This window comes from Calonectris borealis, chromosome 8 (genome assembly GCF_964195595.1).
Source record: "Calonectris borealis chromosome 8, bCalBor7.hap1.2, whole genome shotgun sequence".
Classification (NCBI taxonomy): Eukaryota; Metazoa; Chordata; class Aves; order Procellariiformes; family Procellariidae; genus Calonectris; species Calonectris borealis.
In genome coordinates, this window is record NC_134319.1 from 24,380,901 (window position 1) to 24,406,634 (window position 25,734).

General features: G+C 36.5%; 1 protein-coding gene across 3 annotated transcripts in view; it reads right to left on the bottom strand.

Moving 5' to 3' along the window:
* Positions 1-25,734, bottom strand: part of VAV3 (vav guanine nucleotide exchange factor 3) — a 179,273-nt gene that overhangs the window by 80,385 nt on the left and 73,154 nt on the right. For 2 of the 3 annotated variants that reach the window (XM_075156466.1, XM_075156464.1), the window contains exons 5-16: positions 24,329-24,437; positions 20,116-20,208; positions 19,947-20,015; positions 16,511-16,614; positions 14,474-14,573; positions 13,007-13,102; positions 12,747-12,830; positions 11,298-11,366; positions 8,709-8,795; positions 8,161-8,246; positions 7,648-7,780; positions 7,194-7,303 (exon numbers count right to left, since the gene is read on the bottom strand). In XM_075156466.1, coding sequence (XP_075012567.1) covers positions 7,194-7,303; positions 7,648-7,780; positions 8,161-8,246; positions 8,709-8,795; positions 11,298-11,366; positions 12,747-12,830; positions 13,007-13,102; positions 14,474-14,573; positions 16,511-16,614; positions 19,947-20,015; positions 20,116-20,208; positions 24,329-24,437 — 1,140 coding nt within the window. The remainder of the gene's footprint in view (positions 1-7,193; positions 7,304-7,647; positions 7,781-8,160; positions 8,247-8,708; positions 8,796-11,297; positions 11,367-12,746; positions 12,831-13,006; positions 13,103-14,473; positions 14,574-16,510; positions 16,615-19,946; positions 20,016-20,115; positions 20,209-24,328; positions 24,438-25,734) is intronic. The other variant, XM_075156465.1, reaches the window with a different exon arrangement.

The following is a 25,734-nucleotide window of genomic DNA, read 5'->3' on the forward strand; positions in this document are numbered from 1 at the left end:
GAATTAATCAATCAATCAATTCTCCATATGCTAATACTCAAACAGTCTGGTTTGTCACATCAAAGAGTCTCCATCAAGAAGACATGTTATATAATTAAATTAACCATATCACAAGTAAATTGCGCTTTTGATCAAGAACACACAAGTTCTAAGACTTTGCTAGGAAATTTGCTTATTTGATCATATGATGAGTGGCTTTTTTGAGATCAAGAAAATTATCTTGTTAACTTTTTGGAAACATACTGCATTGTTTCAAACAAGATGGCTTTCCTTGTTCCTTATCAGCCTACTTCCCTGAAAAGCATGGGAGATGGACTGTTTTGAGCTAATCTATTCCTGTACAACATTTTTAAACACCACCTGATAGGAACAAAGCTCTGTCACACATCAGTATTTGTAAATCAAAAGCATCAATACTTTATATACTTTAATATTCACTGGCTGAGTCTTATTTGTGGAAGTTCTAGTCTTACAAATCCAAATTTACAAAGTTACTTGTCTTGATAAGCTTGAAATATTTTATCATATATTTACACTTCACTGAAGACAAATGTCTATGTTTTGGAGTAAAAAAATGTAAAAATACAGTATGTATACAGCCATAAACTTGTAAATTACTGGACAAACACCTAAATCCGCTAAGAAAAAAGATAGCATTGATTTGCAGGGAGAAACTAGGACATCTGTTCATATGCCAAAGTATCACGACAAACACGTAATGCAGCATTCCATGTTTAAAGACTGAAAAAAACTAACATCTTGTGCAAAAACCAGTATTTAGATGGTAGTACTTTACTTTCATGAGGTAGTGTCACTACAAATTTATTTCACTGAATTTTAAGAAACACTTATTAATTTTCATAGTAATATACCTCACATGTTGTAAAGTAAGTTGTAAAAACATAAGGACTAGGAAATCTTTGATTTTTGTAAACCAGAAGACATAATATCAAAGTATATTTATCATCTCCAAGTGTTTACACACTGTTTTCATAAATTCTGTTTTGCTTTCACATTCTACACTGTCCTTACACTGTGCTCTTAATCATATACAGAATCTTCACACAGTTCTTGCTGTGTCTGGAATAATCTAAAGAAATTGCATGACTATAAATATGTTGTGAATGGTTGCTTATAATCCTGAAAAACATTTGATCAAAAACAACTGGAGTCATAGCAAAGAACAGGCAACCATTCTTCTTTGGCAGACACTAACTTGGCACTCATTTTTGCAGTAGTGAAATATTTATACTGATGGAGAAGCCCAGGCAGACATGTTTGTTTATTGCTTTGGTAACCTATGTGAGGTTGGTATAAGTGAAACACCTTTTCAGGCTATTTGAAAAATGCAGCAGATATTTAAGGCTTTTAAAGTGCTCTGATAAGAAAGCTTTAATTTAATATGTCAGTGCTCAATATGTCAGAGCTCAAATATTCTCTCAGAAGTCATCTTAATGCATGTGCATTATTAATGCACTATCTAAGGGAACAGATCTATTTGAGCTGAATCTGACCAATGTCATAGTCACAGAGTGCAACCAAATTTGGAAATAGGTACGATAATAGGTAAGAGAACACTTTTCACCTACCTTGTTTCTTGTACTAGTTTTCTTTAAAATCTAGTAAACCAATGAGCTCTATCTACAATTTATGTAGCTTGCCTAATCTAAAGTGTTGCGCACATACCCATCAGGTTTGAGAATCAGTGAATCTTGGGATTATTTCCTTACAATTAGATGATATGTTCTGTGTCTCTTGAGTTACACAGTGTGAATTTACGTCTAACTGAAACAGTAATTTTTCAAAAACATATTAGACTGTACCTGAGCTGCTGCACAAACTCTGTAGTGAGTTTAACTTAAATACAGTGTAATTAAAACTAAAACCACCAATTTTTTGAGGGCTGTACAGCTTTCATGTTTGAAATATCTTTTATTTGGATATTAAAAAAAAAGTCAGATTCATTAACTCCATGCAATTAATGTGTACCCTAATCACTATAACAATCATGTATTTCCCACTGATTTTTCAGGCATTACTAATTAGACATGACATTAATATTGCAATTTCAGTAACAATGTCAAAGCAGAAACTACAATCACAGTACTTCTGAAGGTGAAACTTTAAGTACATTCAAAAAAGGCCTGTTCCTCTGCCTGCAAGATGTTTTCATGCACTTCTCAGTTTGTGAAAGAGAGATGTTGAGTAAAGCCTAATTAAAAGGCATGTTACAACACTGTTGCATGAGACTTTGCAATATTGGTTCTGTGCATCTTGAAACCCAGCAGTACTAAACTCAAGCTGACAAGGCCCTAAGCAACCTATGCCTTGCAGGAGACTGAGGCAGACAATCTCCACACACCCCTTTCAACCTAAATTCTTCTGTGATTACATTTTAAATTGCATTTCTGTGTAATATGTTCTTGTCTAGAAATATATATTCTGAAGTAAAGTTTGCTGATGGCCATTTTTAGAGTGGGTTACAAAGCACAATTGAGAAACCAGAGAAAGACTTAATTAAATTAGCAAACTGGACATCATGATGACAAAATAAATTCAGCACAAACCAGCATAAGATGTTGCACGCCATATTACACTAACGGATTCAGATATTAAGTCAGTGGGAAAATATAATATGTTGCCTCTCATGGAAAAGGTCTCTGCCATTGTGAGGAAGACCACACACCCCTGCTCCATGCTCTACTGTGATCAAGAAACAAACTACACACAAAGAAATATTTAGTGGATGGAAGCAAGCATTTAGTCAACACGAGACAACTGTAATAATAATCAACATATTTTCTTTCAGTATTTATTGTATCATCTCATGATGAAATGAAAGAGAATTAAACTCATCACAGCAGTGATGAGAAAAGCAGTTACCACACAATAAGAAATTAAGTCTGATAATTACTCAGCTAAGTAGTTCCAGAGTAATATAACTGAGGTATATACACACATATAATAGAGGAGGACAACTTCAACTTCCAAGGAGTTTTTTCTTTTAATAAAAAATGGTTAGCATAAATTCATTGACACATACATTAGTCAACTATTTTTAAAAATAAGCATTTTTAAATTAAGAAAAGCATCTGTAGGAGAGCTTTCTAGGGGAAAAAAAAAAACCAATCAATGCTCCTACCTTTTAGCATAAGCTGAATAACATAAAAGTATCAAATAGTTTATGTAATTTGTAGGTATATTATGAGACATTATATATGTTATAATTCTTCTGATTGTTTTTGATACAGGAGAAAGATTAGACAGGATATGCTACTCAAAAAATCTAACAGAACTGTGTCTCACACTCACAATCAGTTTTTGAGGTTTTTAATGGCTTAGTTGCAGCAAATAAACCATGCATTTTATCACATTGCTGACAAACTTTCACTTAATACATGATGTTTCTAATTTGGCTGAGTAATTTGGTGCAGTAATTTGGCTGTACACTTCTATTAATATTATCTTGGATATGGAATGACTTTGCATTTAAACTAATGCTATTTGACATGCTAGATTAAATTTAAACATTCCACGTCTAGTACAGTAAAGTCTTTGTAGTACTATCTTTTAAAAAGTGTTTATTTACTCATACAGCTATAGGCTCATCCATTACTATGAACAGAGGTCCAAGAACAAAATAACAACTGCTCAAATTAACCACTATCGCTGTTAAGCAGTGCGTCTCTTCTGAGGCAATAAGCGGTTACGCTCCCCCTGTGCATGCAAAGCTTCCATTCACACGAGTGAGGGAACAGGCACACCAAGAGAGAACTCAGCCATTTATGATATGATGGCTGCTCTTAAAACATCCTCCATCGGTCTTTGCCTGCTAGCTTTACGAAAACCTCTCAAATTCATCAGATTTATGAGTCCAACCAAAGTTTCAGCTTCAAGAGCTTGATTGTGATATTAACTGTGCTTGCCCCCGTGTCCTACTTCATTTTATTGTCATCTAGAAAATCCAATGCTCCCAAATAAACAGCAATTTTGAAGGTTGTACACAATAAACTTTAAAAAAAAAAAAGGGGGGGGGCGGGGAGGAGGAGAGGAGGTGACCCAGCCTCAACTGTGGAGATTACTGTGAATAGGTCAATAGCATCAAATTCAGTGCAGCCGTGCCACTGTATCATTGGTGCTGAGGATGTAGTATATGAACAGGTTTCATCAATAACCCTCATGAAATTCTTAGGAAAAGTAAAAATTGAGGTGTTTTGGTATTATATATTTTCTAAATAAAGCAATAGTCTCAGGAAAACAGCAAATACATACTGTAGCAACAGAACTGCCACATGAATAAAAACAATTTACTCAGTTTCTTATGACCAGTAACCCGTCGTTCCCAACCTCCCTCATGACAAAGCAATGCGCTATATACTACAGTAACAACAGAGCTGGCCAAGGGGTAAAATATTTTCACAGGTTTGAGAAACTAGTTTTCTAACAGAAACTTACTAGTCTGAAAAGTAACACTGGAAATTGCACTGGGATTTCATCCTTCCTTTCTTTAAAGATTTTCCGTATCAAGTGTGCCTAATGTATTCCTGCCCTCCAAACCTAAACCAAGTCCAGCCAGCAAAGCAGTATTCTCCTCTGTTTCATACTTCACCAATAACATAAGCTTCCCGTATCTGGAGACAAAGTCTCATCTCAGTGACACCACCATCTCAACAGTAGGTGCCTTTTCAGCAATATAACTATAATCACTGTTGTTCATACACTGGGATAAACATCTAAACTTCTAAAAAATAAAAATAAAAAATTACAGCCTAGCTAACATAGTTATGCCAATAAAACTGTTCTAGTGGCAACAAGGTTAATTCTTAATTTAAAAATAATAAGAGATCCTAATTTGTTCTCTTGTTATGTTCTTGAATTAACACTTGCACAGACCTGACTTCATACAGAATGCTATGCCAAAGGCAACAAAACTGCATTGAAATTTCTGTCTGGAACTTAGTAAACAACATTTCTGATAATCAAAAAAGAATGTAATTCAGCCCTTCAACCATGCTGTTTTTGCAGTCTCAGTAAAATTTTTAAGTAATGAGAAGTATTTTGCCCATAGAAGCAGCAGTTATAATTGAGTATGATAAATAATAGCATACTTCCAATCACAGATACTTTTCAGAGTAGAATCACACTAGAACAGATAAACTACACAGTAGGCAATGAGACCGCTGAAAACAACAAATCAAACCAACCAACCAATTGTTCAAAACACTTGGCTTAGTTTATTCCCAAACACAAACTCTTGTGCCTCAGCATGCATTAGAATATAATTATCACTACATACACCAAGGTATGTTTTGGGAGAGCTGCTGAGGGAAATACGCTATTAAGTCAAACCCATGTAACGGAATTGGGGGAAAGATATAAAAACTTCAGAAAGCATAAAAGCTCCCCATTGTTTTCAATCCTAATAGTTATAAATATAAGGGAGCAAAAGCATTGCCCAATGCAAATAATGCCACTATATCATTTTGCACCTCAGCCCTGGCCTGCAGCAACCCTGCTGCTCCAGTTCCCATGCCTCTGCGTTACGGCCTTTAATCACACAGAAAGAGGTTAAACTAGAGGTATGGGTTTATGAGAAAGACAAACATCTGTGCAAGACAAGGGTGACACGACGACTCTCGTTTCCAACCACCAGCTCCATCTGCCCAAGAGGAAGGAGTAGCACATTAACCTGTCAACCCCTCAGGTCCCGTTCGTTCTGCTCACGTAGGGCAACCGGCAGCAGTAAACCATTGTTCGCAAGGCACGCTGGTGAACCGCTCATGAGCGCTGGCTGGCGCCTAGCACTGTGTAAGGATACGCAGCTGCACTCACTCACCACACACGCGGCCATGGGGGGGTCCTGCACGGAACCATAAAAGTGTTTGGGAAGAACTAAGGATACAGCCCTGGGAAAAAAAAACATAGCTCTCTTACTGCTCTCCTTAGCTCCTTGGCTGACTTTGGTTGGTTTTTTGCAATGCTAAAGCTGACAATCTCATGCTTTTCATACATGTTTTATCTATGTTTAAGTAAATATCAGTAATGACATTACAGGAAGTGCAGCAGGGAGAGCACAGGGACAGAAAGAGGCAAAGTACCCAGCTTTCTGCACACAAACAAATAAACACCTCTTCCCATCTCCCACTATGCTAACCAGAAATTTTTGCCAAAACACATGCCATTTTTGTCTTCAGTAAAAATCAGCAAGATGGGAACCCTAGTAAACAGGCCTCATAACATCTGTCCAGCCCAGGCTCTCCTCCCTTATGTCTTCATTTAAATCATTAGCACCCATCAAACTAAGGTTTTAAAAAATATATATATAGTTTATGAGCAAGTTTCACTCATAAGCTCATAAGAGCTTCTTTCTGAAAACACATACCTTTACAATCACATCCAAAACAATCTTTATTAATGCCATCTCTCTATTTTCACCGGGAGTATCTCACTCCTCCTCACACTTTTTTTTTTTTACCATAAAGCAAGCATCAACCTGACATCCGATTCCCTTGTTCACGTTTTAAATTTAATCAGAATACCTGAGGTGTCAATAATCATGTCTGTCTTTCTGACAAGAATCAGAAATGGAAATAAAGCTCAAGCTGCATAACAATAATGTAATCTGCAGTGCTGCATCTGAACAACTTACTTTTCAAGCAGTCTAAAGCAACCTCCTCTTTTAGTTGAAAACATTTAAAGGAAATGAGCCTTTTGAAACTAAATTTATTAAGCCAAGCAACTTGATCCAAATATTAAACAATAAATCAGTTAAAACCACTAGGAAAGATGCCAGGATTCCCTCTCAAATCATCAGCATCACCTTTCAAAAAATATATTTCAATTAATCAAAATAAAAATGGGAGGGGAAAAATGTCACTATTATGTTAGATATTTATGGCTAAAATAATTAACATTTCCCCCTGGTTGCTTAAGACAGTATTACTAAAACAGTCTTAGCAGCAAAGTTGGAAAGTAATACATAGCCTAGAGTGCCCTCTTTCTTTTCCAAAAGGAGTTTCAGGGAAATACTCTGTTCATGAAGATGTCGGTCAGTTGTTTCTCAGAAAGTCAAATAAAACAGATAACTAGGGTATATTAAAAAAAAATCTAAACATGAAAGCAGTTTAGCATAATTTAAGTGTATTCTTACACTTGTGATGAACGTGATTCTACCTTAATAAAAATATACTTACAGAGCCATCTGAAATTGTTCAAGCCATTTTTTCTTCAAGTCTTTAGTTTTGCAATAAACTTCTAAACCATTTTGACCTTGGATATGAATGAGGTAGAAGCCATAAGACCACTGCATAAAAAGATTGGCAATACAGAGGTCATCAGTTATGAAGAAAGGAGAAAAAAAAAAAAGAAAAAATAAAGAAGCATTTGTATGTTCCTTAATTCCCTGATTTTGGGAACAGCAAGACCACATTATTGTGGTCACTTTGTGTGTTCACTTTGGAATGACTTACTCAAACATTTTAATTACATGAAAATAAACAAAGTTGAAATCCCTAAATATTCACTTCAGCTTACATTTAAAACATAAAACTTTGTAAATCAATTGTATATGCATTCTGAACTCCTGCAAAATGCTTCAGATTGCTGCTAACAATATACATTTTGTATGAATTAGCAACAAATATTTACCTTCTTATTTTCTTTATCAGTAGTGGGGTTATTTGTAATTTTGTATTTCTGAAGATCTATTATTTCCTTCATTTCATAATTATCACCTCTCCGTTTGCAAACAATTACAGCTAGATCAAACAAGAAGATATGCCTATGAAAATACAATATAAAGATGGTTAAAAACACTCCAGAAAGCCAACACCCAAAGTCTTATTTTACACACCTGTACCTGTGGCACTGAAAATTTTGAAGGTGAACAACAAAACTACTGAATAACAAAACAAAAAACACTGAAAGTACTTTTGCTAGAGCCTTGCTATTTGCAACGGACTTAGGTGATCTTAGATGATAACTTAATAGCTAACTTCCCGCAAATCGCTTTGCAAATGCAATTGGTAAACAGCGGATAGGCTCTGTGAATGCACAGTGAAATGGAAAGTACTCTCAAGAATCACTGAGCTGACCTCAAATCTAAAAAGAGAGTTATGTTACAGGCTTTTTAATAGCAAGCATCAGAAATCATGCCATCACCTGTCTTGCCTCGCACGTTTGTCTAACGTAGTTATCCTTATTTCCCCATCACCTTGAGGTCTTCCATACTGTAAGAGGGAATGATTCTGAAACAGAAGTAATACGTACGATTCAATACAGCAAAAGTGTCAAGACGATGACACATTTAGATGTTAGACCACTCACTCCTTTTACCCCAAAAAAGGACTTACCAGGCCTGAAAACAACATCTTTTCCTCACTATCATCTAAAATAAATACAATAAAGAATCGGTACATTCCATTTTTGTCTTCAAATGGGAAAATTTTTCCCATTACAAAAACACCTGAGTCACTTATACAAATACAAACCTTTAACTATGCCAATATATTTAACTACAGACAGATGCCCAAAATAGCAGAGATTTCTGTACTTAAATATTTGTGTCACTCTAGACCAAGCAAAGCATACTTATACTTAAATATAACCAAGAGTACTATAATCTCATATGAAATAGGGAAGAAATACATCCATCAATATATTTGATCAAAAGTGATTTAAAAACTGTATAAATGAAAAATATCACATACCAAATTCTCTATTGATAGTTGAAACTGTCTAATTTCACGGAGTGTTTCATTATCTCTCTTCACTTCATTTACATATTGAGCCAAGTCCTAGAGCATCAACAGAAAAAGGGAGGGGAAAAAACCCACTTTTCCGTAACAGACCACTTTATTACATGATTTTGGCAAATTTATTTCTAATTTTGTCTGACTTATCTGCATATTTAGTCATTTTTGTAAAAAAAATTATCTTTAATGTTCAAGAATTACCAAAATGTATGCCTAAATAAAGAAGGAAAAAAGCCTCTGCATATCTTCAATCAGATTTGCAACTTTCTTCATCATGTCTATTGAAACACAAATTTAGTAGCAAGAAAGAGGGAAACATGTAATAAATTGTAAAAAACAGCTGATTTTTTCTGAATTTTGTTTATGTCTTATTTTCAAGATTAAAGATGGAAATGTAATTTATGCAGCACACTTATGGTCCAAAAAAGCAGTCGACAACATCCAATATCTGAGAATAAGACAGAAGGTAAGTAGAGCATATAGTAGAAAACGTATGTAAGGCAGCTCAAAAGCAGCATGTAAGGTGTCAACGTATCATAAGCCTGGGTGCTTATTAGGAGAGAAGAAGCTACTGCCCCAGTAGCAGGATCTTGCTCTTACTGTTGCACAGCACAGAGAAGCCATTACACAGCAGATTTTTAAAGGGGCTTTTAATGCGATATACTACCTGAAGTTGCAAGTTGAGATCATCATTGTCCCCTTTACCAGAAAGAACAGGTACTCTACACATTTCACTAAAACCTTTAAAATGCCCTGAACATGCTTGAGTAATAGCGACAATTTGCTGGGGCTTCTCTGTTTATGGCTAGAGATAGGAGTGAGCAGGAGTGGTAATTTAAGGTCAGGGATGCTGAGAGCAGCATTTGGAAAAGGCATTCTGATCTTCACAACTTGCTTTTACAGTATCCCTTCAATATGGTCACAAATTTAGAGGGTGGGATAAAGATACATCTTCTTCCTAAGACATTTTTAATCAGAGTCTAAGAATAGCTACAATCATTATGCTAGCTTCGCAAATTAATCTGTGCAGGATACATTCACATCAGTCTTAAAAGGGTTACTGTAGAAATTAAATAACCTCTTTTCTTGCTGCTCAAAGAAATCTGACAGCATAATCCTTCCTAGAATTTTCTTTCTTGGGGGCAGTGCCACTTTGCTGGCAGTTTTTCCAAAGACATTTTGTTTTCGAGCAGACACACCAGGGTTTTTAGATGCTGCATACCGATGCTGCACGGTTACTTTTACTACACTGGCAGGGACTATTTTAAGAGGATACAGTAAATTGGGAAGGAAACAATGCTGCAACTTTAAGGAGATATGCTCATACCTGGGTTGGGTTTTGAGGTTTTTTTTGGGGGGTGGGGTTAATTGGCTGGTTATGTCCTGCCAGCCAGCACATAACTGTCACAGCCACTCTGGCAAGAGATTTCTTAATTGGTCTTTTATTTGCAGTCCAACAGCCACCAAAAACAATGAAGCAAGCCAGCAAATGGGAAAGAAAAAGGGGGGTGGGGAAAGTAAATTCCAGGGTTATTTTCCTAGCCAATTTGCAGCAGCCAGGATGCATGGCTTGCCACCACATGGAAGCAACACTGTGCCATCCCACTTCAGGCATATCACCGTGGGAGATTATCATGGTGGCTCTCTCCACATTCACTGCACAAAAACGCATGACAAAAAGGGGGCACAAAAATCCCATTTGTGAGCTGGTCTGTATTGCAGGCATTCAAAGCAGACAGTCACATAATATGAGGCAGCTTTGTGACCCAAAACTAACTTAGTCTGACTTCAGCATCTTCCATGGACCATACAGACTACAACAGAAGGAGATATGACCTATGCCGTGTTGGCTTCTTTCCCCCTTTCCCCACAAAGGATAGAAAAAATTTCACAATTCCAGCACATGAATGTCACAGTTCATGCCATGAAGTCAACTAAAGCAGAACTGTACCTCATTTCTGAAGCTGTGCAGAGGAACGCATAATATATTACCTTATACATAAGGCAGTACAGCTATTCTATAAAGCATTTGTTTGTACCGCTTGCAGGTGAATGTACAGTGACAGATACTCTACCTCCAGAAAGACTGCTTTCAATGGTAAAGCCACAAAGATAATATTAAGATGACAGAAAAGAAGTCTTGTAAAGATAATGGTCTTCATCTCACTGGGAAACTACCAACCTTGATTAGAATTGACTTACTGTGGCAGAAATATTCCTAAAGTTGGGAAGTGAGACCAACATTATTGAAACACCTGTTTTTCATCTCATTGTATGACAGCAAATTGATGCAGAAGTAAACTGAAATAAGGAAGTTCCATTTCATAAACCCTCCACTTCAGAAAACCACTGAACTTGCTTCCCAGACTTGAGCAAAGCCTTCAACTATATACTTGCACTGACATACTCGTAAAGCTCACAGTGACCTGTGAAAACATGTTTGACCTGCTGTGAAGAACATCATCTCCTTCAGGAAACATAGTTCTGAGCTACCATTTTAACTGCCAACAAAGACATAAATACTTCATTGCCATGAATACTTACCTTCATCGCATCAAGTGCCAGTTTTAGATTTGCCTTCTCCACGGGATCAGTAGTGTGCTTTACTAGCTCCTGTGGACAGAGCAGTTAAAACTTTTCACCCACTGTCTGTCAGTTTATAAACTGAAGTTGTCATTGCTCATCCACACCCCCCCAAAAAAAAAAAGAAAAAAGCCAAAACAAGAAAACACAACCCAAGAATTCACATTTTCATCCCCATAGTGAGCAGCCTATAACCGAGTGGGGACTACTGCAAACAGGTAATTGGCAAGTGTTTAAGAATGATTGCTATATAGCCTAAACGCTGACTTTAGCTGATAATGAACCATCATTAGAAGCTAATTTGGTCTGTCTAGCACTTAAAACTTGCCAATCAGATCATTACTGCATGTGCATGCTGAAAGCACAGGCAAACACTTGAGTTCATTTGCACATTACTATACAGTATATCATCCCATTCCAAAGCATGCACTTGTCTGCAGAGAGGGATGTATGCTGGCAATAAAATCTCAGCTAAACTGTGCAACTGCTTAAAAGAAGTCACTGTCTCATTACGCCTAAGATAAAGCTAACTCAGAAGACATTTCATTTAAATCAAATGTAAATGTTTAAAGAATTTTTTTAGCCACTTCCCATATGGAAAATAAAGGGGCTTTTTTGGTTTTTATGAAGTGAAAAAGTAACCTCTTGGGAAAACAGGTTATTTCTTCTTTATAATTTGAAAAGAGAATTATACATTTCAGCTAACATAATAACTTGCTAAAATCCTAGGAAATAAGTATTTATACTTCACATTACAATTCCAACAATTTACTGGATTTTTTCCTTTCAAAGTCTATCATTTCTTTCTTGTACGATGCATACTATAGTGTCACACATTAAAGCGCAGTGACATATTGACTATCATCTTTTCATAATATACAGGTTGATTATAAAATCATGACTCGGATCTCGTAAGTTTTTTTAAAAAGCAGTTGTACCATTCATTTTGGTTTTTCCAATTTTCCATTGATCAAAATATTGATGATTCATAGAAATATTTCCAAAAATTTAGTATTACAGAATGTTGCTCTGCAGAGTCAAAATTATGCTTCACATACAAGTAGTAGATCTTTTTAAAATGACATTTTACAAGCATCAGCAGGGTTGACAGTCTAATATAGTAATATATTTCTTTGCAGCTGAACTAATGAGTCTCCTGGCACAGCTATCAAATTAAATTTATAAGACTCTCCACCCTTATTACAGGACTAACTGCAAAAGCTAACGCTTTGTGGGTTATAACAAGAAGCATTTCAAAATAAATACGGCTTTATTGTAATTTATGACAGCAATGAAACATCTTAAAAGTATGCTGTAAGTATGGTCCAGCTTCTTCTTTTGGGGGGGTAATGGTTCACATTTCAAAGTACCAAGATTATAGTTTGGTACTACTATCCATTTTAAACATACCAAGAATGAAAGGTGCAGATGCTGAGGAAACAATTGTATTTTATTCTTTTTTCCCCGATATGCTTCAGCTCTGAGGAATGATCTCTGTAAGAAAACCCGCACTTGACTGGATTTTATTTTGTAGCAAATCAGCCTCAAATCTATGGAAATGTCAATCACCTCCCCTTGATAAAGACTTTTAGCTCTCACTCTTACAATCCACTGATGATAAACAATCACAGTTTTGCTCTCAGCCCCCTTAAACTTCAAAAATAAAATACCTGGAGCAATAGGTGATATTTTAGCACCCTCTGCATTGGAACCACTAAAAGATCCCGCAATGTAAATTTCCCATTATTGGCCCTCTTGGAACATTCCTAGTTCAAAGCAGAAGAAAGAGTAAGTCAAGAGAGTTAGAAAATAAAAATGTTCAAGTGATATATATGAAAATTCAGTGATATATGGGCCAAGCAACTATATTAAGCTTGAGATAAAGAATATCAACAAAACGAAGGAAAACAGCTGATACGGCAATAATAGCTAAGCAAAAAAAGATTAGGTCTAGACACTTGTTCTTACATATTTCAACAGCATGAGAAAGAGTAGAATAAATATCACGGAAACTACAGAAATTAGGCATTCTATTGAAGTTAAAAAAAAAAGTGAAGGCAGCACAGCAAAGGCAGCAAATATTACACCTATCTTCAAAAAAAGGAAAAGGTAATCTTGGAAACTACAGGCCAGTCACTCTCCCTTCAGCCCCCGCAAAAATTATGGAGCAAGTCTTCTTGGAAGCCATTTCTGGGCACATGAAGAAGGTGACTGGGAATATCCAGCATTTACCACAGGTAAATCAATGCTTGACCTACTTGACTGCTTTCCCCAATGAAATGGCTAGATCTCTGAATGGGTGGGGAGAGTCTACCTAGACTTTTCCAAGGCTTTCAACACCATCTCCCACAGCATCCTGATATCCAGGTTGGGATGCTATGTTCCAGATGAATGAACTACTAGGTGTATGAAAAACCTGGCTAGATCATGAGGCTCAAAAAGAGCAGCGACTAATGTTTCCTACACTACCCGAGGGACAGTTGCAAGTAGAGCTCCTCAGGGGTCTATCCAGGGACCCCTCCCATTTAATATCTTTAGCAATGATCTGCAGGAAAAGACAGAGGACACCCACAGCAAGTCTGCAGACAACACCAGATTGGAGGTGCAGGTGACACTCTTCAGGGCATGTCCAACAGGAACCTCACATGAAGGCAACAAGGACGAAGGCAAAGTCCTTCACCTGGTATGCACTAACCAGGGACACACTAACCCTGAGGGCAGACCAGCTAGGGAGCAGCTCTGCTGGAAAGGAACCAGCAAGCCATATGAGGCTGTGGGACCAGGGCTTGTTCAGCCTAGAGGTCCCTCCCAACCTGAGTGATTCTGCAATTCTGTGTTCTCGGCTGAGATGTCACAATAAACAGAAGGGTATCGTTGATGATGACTTCCCGGAAAAAACCCTAACCCTACTGACACCAGTGTCAAAACTGCATTCACTTCAATGCCAGGATATGTACCGCCAACAGCTCACATATTCATTTGACCAGAGGCTCCAAAAAAATGAAAAGGAAGAGAAACGCATTCAGGTATCAGTCCAGCTAGTTTTTCATCATAAAGTTTTTGAATTGGATGAAAGCAGGGCATATTCATAGAAACATGTGGTTTTTATATATATACATGTTAAAAAATACTGATACCTCTAACTTCAATTTAACATCTTCTTTTGTCTTAGAGATGTTGTCTAAGCATGATATCGCTATCTCCACTTGACTGCAGTACTGTCCATAAATAACCAATCTAAATCAAAGCAAGAGATAAAGAATAAAAGGAACATTTGCTTATTTAAGAAAAATCCTTGATCATTCTTCACAAATATATTGTTAACAATCCTCCTTTCAAAAGGAGCAGTGCCTAAATAAGGAAGGATAGGATTTAGCCACAGACTTCAATAGGCAGCATGAACTCAAAGAATAATATTCAGGAGAATACAATTTTGATCTACCTTCAAAATGCTGTATAATCATTGCAATTTCCTTTAATATTCACATGTATATGTTCTGATAAATATAGGACTCATCAAAAAGCAGCGTAACTGCTGTTTAACAGAACAACGGTCTGTAGTATTTACAATTCCAAGGTTGTAATGACTAAGTTCTGTAACACAAGCTTAACAGAATTAATTACAGCTATCCTTTAAAGAACTTGTAGGTTACCCAAACTGATCCAGCTCCAACACTTTCTACCAAGTTATATTCTGTGAGCTCTCAGATCAAAGTAATAGTGTATGAAAACTGAAGAAGTTTTCAGTAGTTGTCAAGGGCAGCAATGCTTCTTGAAGGAGCCTGGTTTTATGACAGAAGTTTCTTGACCCTGTTCGGACTGCTTCTTTCTGCTAGTCCCATTGCAAAAAGTGCTGTTTCCTTTCACCTTTTCATGTATTTCTGGAGGTGATTCCTTCTGTGTGCTTCAAATCTTTACCATTCTTTTTTCACAATTAAAGTGATACTGATTTAACACCTACCACTTCTGATTACTTTTAATCACTACACTGAGTCTACCTCCATCTGTTTCCTTTTTGTGTAATATAAACTTGAGGTTTCTTCTCAGTGTCCTTTGTTCCCTTTTAGCACAATTTCAGAACTATTTTTGAAAAGTAAGCATTTTCCAGAACAACTTCTTGTCCCCTAATTCCCTCCTACAGCAGCAGAAATTCTAACAGCCTGGGAAATAACTGTCCTGCTCCAACATAAAAGCTGAGACAGAGGGTCTCTGAAGGCAAGACTGTTTATGGGTAGCCTGGGACACCCTCCTCCCTCAGAAAACAACTCTCCTGTCTAACATTTTCCAGATGCTGCTGTCCAATTTCTCACAAGCCTGTTATTACTGCAACGATCCTCCTTCCCCATCACCCTCAAGCAAATCCAATTAGCTCCCACAGGTCTTTCCCACTCCGGTCCCAGGAGAAACTAATTTTTAACCACAACCCAAGGGTTACTTCAAGGTAGGTCAGCACTGTAACCCACAGTACAAGTGTTTTTCAGCTAAGTACCACAGGCATATAAGTTCATCTATACAGTCCAACAGCTGTTCAGTGCTGGCAGAAAAAACCATCTGAAAAGGTGGGTAAAAAAATTGGCAATTAGCCTACAGGGCATAGCATGCTGCCACAGCTATCCTGTTATCAGCTTGGCTGTTTTTCACAGTTTGAAGATAGAGCGTGTTTGCTTTGCTGTCACACCTTTGACTGCAGGGTAGGGTGAGATCCTAGTCTCTTCTCTCTTCTCTTTTGCACCTGCTTTCTCTTCCTTCAAGTTATGACCTCTTCTGTTTTCTTTAACCTGGAATAGCCTTAATATATATCCTTCCCTTATTTTGCCCCTTCTTCCCCTTTTATAACATTTTATCTGTTAAACAATACAAGTACGTGATATAAAATACCTGGGATTATTTGCATGGAAAAAAAAAATGCTGTGCAAAATAAGTTATTTAAGTTGTGTTCAAAATGCTACCTGTAACAATATTGCCAAAAAAATGGGGGTAAAAAGAGGGAGGGCTCATATAGCAATAGGTTGCATTTTGACTTCCAGGCTCAAAACACCAAATACTAGCTTAATAAGTATACGGATATTGAATTCAATCCTGTTTCAGAGACATTCATCAAACAAAAATATGGTAAAATACAGTACCAAATTGAGCATAGATTATCACAATTAGTAAGAGTGCATAAATCTTACCTTTCCTTGTAGTTAATAAAAATTTGATGTAGGTTCTGATCATTTTTGTTAACAATGGAATCATTGATGTCCTGTGTTAGATTCCTGTGAATCTTCACCAGATCCTTAAAAACAATAATGAGGATGGGGAAAGGTTTTTAAAAACAGAATGACTTAGAGCTTTGAATATAAAAATAAATTATTTCATGTTAGATCCATTAATTTCAATAAATTGGAAAACAGATCACTTCAGAGTAGAACCTAATTTTAAGGTTTGCCACATCTTCCATATAGTGCAACAAGAAAAACTAAACTCCAAGAACTACCTATTAGAGACTAATTTATTCTAGCTTGGAACGTGCACTGTTAATTCATCTTCATTTTATAATGATAATTTTAAAATTAAGCAAGTCAAGTAAATGCTTTAGTGACAAGATAAAGTAATGATTCATGTCCCTGAGCTGTGAAAAATTAGTTTTGTACATTACATTGGTCAATTAGTGATGTTCTAGTGCTAAGTTAACTGCAATCATAATGAGTTTGCCAATACAGCAGGCAACTAATGGCTGAGAGAATGGCAAGAATATTGCAGAAGGATTTGCTCCCTGAGTATAGTAGCAACTCACCTTTCGTGTTCATTATTATACAAAAATCTGTAAGCAACTACAGGAGATTACATCAGCCTTAATACTGTATGGATACTGTCAGAGAATTCAGAAGAAATTAAGTCAAAATAGGTTAAAAAGTTTTGAAATCAGGATAACTGACTGTAAGCAGTGTACAGACCACGGCAATGAAAAATAGAGGACTGTTTAAAAAAAAGCCATTGAAGATGGTTTGATGCAGCAAACGATATACTACAAAAATAATATGCAATACTGAGTTGTGAACTAAGTAAAAACATTTCACTTCACACTGATGAAAACTAAGAGTACACACAAGGTCAATCATCACATCACAGGTGAGGGAGCAAAAACTTAAAACAGATCAAATTCAGTTGCTAGCGATTGTTTGGCCATAACCTCAGAATCTTAAGTTGCAGCAGACAAAGACGTTATTATAGAAACGCTTCCCGATTAATACATTCCAGGAGCATATTTTCTCAGGAGTGCACAAGGACTTAACTAAGCAACACTGCTGAAAAACAGCTTAATGCTAAGGGGACAAAATGTCTTTTTGAGCTTCCATCTCCAATTCAAAGTCAAATTTTAAATTAAACTGATGTTAACATCATTAGAAGTTAATTAAAGTTCCAACTTCAGTTTCTGTTACATGTACTCCCATCTCTCTTTCCCTCTGTATGTCCATATATACATCTCAATTCAAATGCATGCATAGATGTACATACAAATGCATCTGTATATGTGTGCACACATATATACGTACACAGATGTACGTACAAATGCATATATATGTACATAATATATACATAGACATCTATGTACACATATACACACACAAATGTAGAGCCATACATACATTTTGTAGGACAGAACTTTGAAATCTGAGCCCTAATGAAAGGCACTCTCTTTAGACTGGTGAGTAGTTTGGGTTGGTTGGTGGGGGCTTTTTTCTTAAAAATAAAATATATTTTGACATCGGCAGATGATTTTTTCCGGCAAGCATCTTTCAGAGTCTATATAAGGAATATAGCATCACCCTAAAGCACCGGTCCTTCACCACAACCCTTTAACAGAGGCAAATCCATCCTCTTCTGATAACGCTGCTCTTGCTCTCCACATCAGTTTGCTGTACAGCTCTGTGTAACAGCTATTTTTAGTTTAAAACAAGCTTCCACTGCCCTCCAGCCTTCCTGCTGAGGAACTGCCACAGAGACAAGGTCTGAGCAGACAAAGCGTTTGCACATATTTTTGGCTTAGGGAAGCCCTATATTTCTTTTAATGTTTTTGGGTGCCTATGAAATGTTACTGGAGTCAGAAATAAGCACCATCTTGTAACAGCAAAATACTGAATGCTGATAATGAAAAGCAAAGTAAAACAACCTAAATATAACAGTTTACTACATGCCTTCCTAGTTTCAAATAAACAGGTTTTGTTCTTTTTACTCCTTTTATCTGATCCTCTTACATTTCTTTAACAAGTAGTTAGTAGGCTGACCTCTCAGTGCTTACAGCGTGTAAGCCCTTTTTATAACCCTGTGCAGTGTTCCACGTTGGCCGGCTTCACGTCTTTCAATGCACATAAGTCAACGTGCCTGGGCGCACAGAGCCTTAAGAAAGAGGTTTACAGTAACTTAGGTAGGGCACATCCAGGGCCTTATTGCAATGAATAAGAAACATTAATGTAGGAGAGAATATAAATTTGTTTTCAAAGGCAAAGGGATCTCTATGGGCAGCTGACATACTTCAAGAAGACAAGTAGGTTACTGATATCTGTGGCAGTATTTTGGACTAATATTCAAAGAGAAGGAAATTACAGCAATTGAGATTCAGGATGAAAACTTTAATAGCGGGACAAATATGGCAAGGTGTCAGGTATCATCAGTGTAATAACTGTCGTAATTTACCTTCTGTCAGGATGGTGCTGGAACAGCAACTAAAACATTCTTACAGAGCAGGTTCCCACAGAATAAAAAAAATCCCCAAGACCTCCTCCTACAGCCCTGAGAGCTTGTGGGACACGCCAGAGGTGGCCAAAACAGATGTGATCTTTTACAGACAATAAAGGTTTCACGTGGCCCATGCGCCACATTCTGGGGACCCTTTCTTTACAGCATGCCTCATAAAAGAACATTCCTTTCATTTGTCTGTGTTGAGAGAGGCTTCAGACCATGTCTGATGTCTCCCTTTAAAGAGAGATAAAGACATCTGCTGAATACTTACATCCACTAAAATATACATAAATTGTCATACTATTACGATTAGGCCAAAAATAAATGGAACAAAGTAATAATCACAGAAACCTTTAAGATTTCAGTCAAATAAGGAGATCTCTGAGATACTTCACAGAGAATTTCCATACCCTTTCCAGCACCAGATTCTGAATCCAAAACTGTGTGTTATCTTAACTTTAAAATGTCTTCAATGATGACAGAGCCAGGGTAGATACAAGGATTTGCAGAGTAGCTATAGAAATACTAATGAAAGCACCACTCAGCATACAGTGGTAGGCAGCTTAACAGGCACAACTTTGTACCATCACTAAAATGCCAGCATATATTAGAAGATAACCCATCCTCTATAAATTATTAGCTTCTATAGGTCAAAGATCTCCAGTTTATATCTGACATGATAATTCTATTTCTCTCATCCTATTCCCTCAAGCGGAAAAAAAATGAAATAGCGTGCACATCCTTTTTCATCAACTGTCCTAATATCTACATAAATGCATTGTGCACCATATTTCATATAATCATTTTGTGCAGTAACATACATCACAAATATATCATAACCAGCTACGAACCTTATATCTGTTCAGTAAATATGCAATTACTTACAGGAATGTTGATGAAAACAGTATCAAATTCTGATGCTGACAGAAACCTTTTCAATGGCACCATGAAAAACTGCAAGGGAAAAAAAAATATATATACATCGACTATGTCGTTATATTTTCTAGACTGTTACAAAAACACGTAAGTAACAATTCTATAAGTAGTCTCTTACTTTCTCTATTGATTCCAGTGTTTCAGTGTATTTCTCTTCAGTTTGCTTTATTTCAGCAAGACAACAGCTTCTTATGTCATTTTCAGTATATTTCTGCAATTACAATGGAGTCAAATTTATGTCATTAACAGGCATCTAATGGATAACAAATTTATTTATTTGTTTAGAATTAAGCAATTAGGAAAACTGCTTCCTGAAATTTTCTGAGTACTGCAGCCTCCAAAGATGATAGCAATAACTAAGAATATTTTAATGTTCAATTAGTTGATGACTTTAAGAGTTGTACTAAATTCAGCATCAAAGGAATATTATGAAAAGTTAATGTTTAGACATAAAACACCGAACTCTCTGCATGTACTTTGGAAGCTGAAGTACAAGGTCATATTTAATTTACATCCAGACTGAGAAATCTTATTTAAAATACTTAGCAGTTAATAATTCCATTAAACTTAATGGGACTAAATCACATAAGTAACTTTGCATTGCCATAAATATTGGATTCAGTCTAATCCCAGCACTTATTTACAGTTTTTCCCTTTTAGTTCTCAAGGGGAGCTTTCTCTTCAGACACAGTATAAGTATGTCCATGAATCAGGAAGTGCAGTGACCTTCAGCTCTTGCATACGTATGCATGTGTCTTCAATGAGACCCTGGGATTTTCCCATGTAAGCCACGAGACTCATAGGAAATTGAAGTAATTCTCAGCACAGGACTCTATAAATATAGTTTACAAGCACTCTTACTGAAGATCAGATTTACAGTGTTACAGCTTCAATAACTTGCAAATCTGATTTCAAATAAAAGAGTAAATACCTGGAAGAAGGTATGGAAGTATCCATGTCAAGCAAGACTTAAAACATCTGGAGACATACAGGTCAGCCTGGAGACCTGACACAGTAATTGGATCGGCCCTTACAATTAAAAGCAATAATTGATCCAAAATATTTTCTCCAAAACCAACGTTAAGCAGAGGCTTAATATGCAATAGTACTGTCAAATCCCTTCTGAAGCCTATTTATCACTTTGTGACATCCTTCCAAGGCATCCTTCAGCATATCCCTGACTGTATTTTACCTTTTTTCACCCAGTATAGGGAATCCACATACTGCACATAATAGACCTGATGACTGGATGTTACTCAAATACGGGGGGAATCAGGACTAGAAATTTAGTACTACAGTTCTTTCCATTCAGAAACAGACTTTTCTTTTGCACAAAAGACTCTTCTCCTCCAGGAATAGCGAAACTTCTAGACTGAAGTTTTAACGATTAGCTGTTTAGTATGCCCAAGAGCTAGACTCCTTCCACTCCCTCTCCCTGTTATCAGTCTACCTGACACACCTGCGAAGCACAGCACAGCAAATAGCAAGCCACACTTAAACTGTCCATGAGCCACATACAGCTCCTGTGATATTGCTTGGCCACCTATGAAGAGTGGGAAATGTATTCCTATCGTCTAAACTAGATATCAAGTTGCAAATCATACAGGCACATAAAGCTTCGTCACTGTTCGCACTTCTGTTTGCTGTTTTGACGCATCTCCTTTACCCTTCTCTCTGTCTCCATGTGACTCTACAAGCACCTCCTGCAACTGGAACATGGCTTCTCACTCATCTACCAGGTGCTGTGTTATCTCAGAAATTACTCTTTAAAACCCAATTGGTGCAGTTATTAATTTTCCCACAAACGTTGAAGTGCCATCCTTATCAGCTGCAGACAGAAGAAACCATTTTGCAAAAATACAGTCTGTCATTATCAGTAGAAAAGTACTCTGTGAGCATCATCTGATGATCAGCCTCATCTCAAAATCTATCATTTATTCCCAAATTCTTTGGCAGGGGGAAGCAGGCACTGTCACAGTTAACCGTAGTTAATCAATCTCAATGAAGTATTAGAATTTGACATGATTCAGGCTTTTAGTTATTTTTCACCTTTACTTTTGTGAGCCCAATACTGTTCAAATTGCTTGCAGTATTTGCACCAATACAGAAGCTGTTGTACCCGATAGGAGTTTATATCTATTTGCAAAATGTGGGGCTTTGTTTTTCACCAACTCTCATATGGACAATGCAAACAAAATCCTGGGTTTCCGCTTAAAACAATTCACTTCAGTTTTGTGCTCACTTAACCAAAACAGGTCATTCACATAGGCACTTTTGGCAGAAATTAACATATTAATTTTCTATATGTACCACAAACTTCCAGAATTTAAGTGCAATAAACAAAAGGAGAGAGGAAATAAGAAATAACGTGCAAACACCAGTACAAGTGAGAAAAATTGCCTTTGAAGGTCAGCTACTGCCAGAGAAAATTTAGCGGAACAGTTTACTTTGCAAGATAATGACAATAAATCAAGGATGAGGGAGATGCGAAGCAATTTTGGCTGCTATTGGAGACTCTGAAAAGTATTGGGTTCTTCTAAAAATCTACTTGATTGTCCTGTGTTAGTGTTTTTTATATGCAAGGGGTTCTCACGTAGGATTCAAATGAAAGAACTGTGCAAAATCATCATGTTAGCATGCAATATATTTATAAACCTGAGAGGAAATTGTCACAAACCAGAAATAACGACAACATTCAAGAAAGCTATCACAGCAACAATTGTAATGTTTCCATTCATTACATGTTGTGGAAAAAATACTTTACTGTACCATGTTTTCAATTTTCATTTACTTTCTATAAGAAACAAATACACAAGTCTGTTGAAATCTGAAGTATCTAGGCTAAGACGCAACTAAAATTAGAACATGAAAGTTCTGATTGCTATATTAATCATTTGCTAGAAACACAGATATGCAAGACAGACATTTGCAACAGGAAAGAATCAGAGAAAGTTTACGCATTACCAACTGCCAGAGATTACCAACTGTTATGGTTGAAGAAAAAAAAAAGCCACCAACACTCATATGAAACCCAAAACTAATGCGTTCTGAGTATAAAATAAAAACTCAAAATAAGATCACAGTAAAGATTTCCAATGATTCAAACACTTTTCTAAAACATCCCGTCTGCAAGTGAATGTGACTTCATTATATATAAAACAGTGTTTTTTCAACTCAATTTTTTATTTGGTTTTCACTGAATAACCTAAACTTTAGGAGGTAAACAAAGTTAAGCAAAATGTGAAAAACTAACATAACTTTCTGCTTATCTCATCCTTAATTTACACACATTACCTGCAGGATTATCTATTAATAGAAAAACAGGCTTGAAAACAATATTGTTACACTCAAAACAATAGAGATTAAAACAAGACAGTAATCTTCCCAAAGACAAGATAGTGGTAACTTTGGGGAATCACCATAAGAACAGAGAACACAAATCACATTAGGTATCTCCTGTGCTTGTATTGAAGAGATACACAAGGTATTAAAAAAAAAAATCTTTAGACTTCTTCATATAACTATATTACTAAAAAGCAATTTGGAAAAGTAGAAGCAAGTTTCCAACTTCAGACAACAGGAAGCATAATATAGCTTCATGTCAATACAGAGGAAGAAAACAACTGTCCTAAAAAACATATCCTGTCATGGCCACAGACTAACATTTTCCAGATCAGAAAGCACATCTCTAAGGATGGGCAGACAAGTACATTAGGGTTTCTCCCAATTAGCAAGTAAATTTTATTGCCTAAATTTAGATTTTTTCCAAGACAGTTTTGAAAACTGACCATTGTACCTTTATATGATAAAGTGAATAAGCTACTTGTCCCATTCCCAGTAAGACAAACCTAACCTAAACAAAAAACTACAGGGTTGAATAAGCAGGAATTTCATCGGTATGAAACAATTATCAGTTGTCCTTGTTAGATTAGTTGTCCAAATTATGGCTGAAGCAACAGCGTTTCACAATATTATAACTTAATTTTTGAAGTAGGGCACTTTGAAGTAAGTAGTTGATTTAATTGCTCTTAAAATAGCTGGTAAATCTTACCATTCATAACTACCAATCTTAACAAATTAAGTAATTATTATATCTCATTTTAAAATTACATTTCTTTCAAAAAATTACCATAGTTAACATTCGACCCTTTGCCAAAACAGCCTGCAAAGTCTTACATAGGAGATAATGCACTGCACGTGACAGCTCCAGATGCAACTGAGCATGAGTGAAGTTTCAGTGAAACTAGCTATAAAGAGATCATTTCACAAATATTAACTTTCAAAAATATAACTGCTATTGTTCAAAACTAGCTAGGAATTGGAAAACGTACAGGTTGCTGTGCTGCTTCATCTTTCATCAGGTCTTCATAAACCTCCCCACCTTCATCTTCTCCATAGACGCAATCATACAAGTCCTCATCTTCATCAACACCAGTTTCACTGAAAGGAAGAGGAAAAGACAATAAAAAAAACCTGTGCAGCACAGCTCTGCAAGGGATCACTCCTCATAGGAAAAGATTTCTATAGTAAACAGATTAATTAATAGAACTATCTAATGAAAAGAACTCATTAAGGGAAATTAAGTCCATTAATTTTCTTTCCTCAACACATTTAAAATATGATTGTACGAAATCAACACACCACTGAAGACTCCATGAATTTAGAACCACACAGGAACTAAACCAGGCATCAAAAGCAGCTTGTCAAAGCAGTTTTATCACGAGGTACTGTCCAGATGCTCTCTTCGTCCCTTTTCCCACCACATCCAGTGAAGAGGAGCTGCCTCTCCTTACTGCCTGGCATCCCACTGCACTGGGATGTGAAACACAGCTACAGGTATCCTTCCTGCTGAAAGAAGGGATTATCTGGGGTAAAATATACTAAAGACTGTAGAGCCAGCAGCTGAGAGTCTGTACTTCCAGACCGTAAGCCAGTATCTTGATCACCTCATGGCAACCTTCAGCTACCCAAAAATGAAAAAAGCAACCTTTCAAACTGAAAATCAGACAGCTTAACAAAATCGAGTATGCACAAGAAGTGTCCTATTACCCAGGCTACACGAATACGTCAGCATAAAGTCAGTGCTCAACTCTACCGTCAGCTAATTCAGCGTCATTCATCCTGCTGGAGTTTTGCCTATTTTGCACTATATATATCAAGCCCATAATATCTCTTTCACTCACATTTCTTAGGGTATGTCTACAAAAGAACTCTAAAAGATATTGAAAGTAGTCTGGTCATAATAACACAGAGACTTGATCAGATGTGCTGATAATTTTGAGATTTTTATTGTTGGAAGACAACACTGAAATCCTTCAGAGTAAAAAACAAACTGAAGATCAGTCCACTAGAACTAGGAAGGATAACCATTTTTGTAAGTGGATTGTCAGTACTCAAGAACAGGACGTCAGAAGCTCTACTGGCAGAGACTAATGATTTCAAAGAAATCAAAATGAATGAGAATTGCTACCAACACAGCTGCCACACGGACTACTTGGAAATGCCAGACAAAATCACTACGTCTATATACAGGACTACATACAGAAATCAAGTGATTTTTTTATTTCTCATTAAATATGTAGTACCCTTTTTGTTGATGTTGTTTTAATCAAGGACATCAGAAGGATTAAGTAAGCAAGCATTAGAAGTTTCAATAGATGGAATGATTAGAAAAAAATATTTGGAGGATTCAACAGAAGACAGAAATTGCTCACATCCCTTCCTTTTCCAACAGATA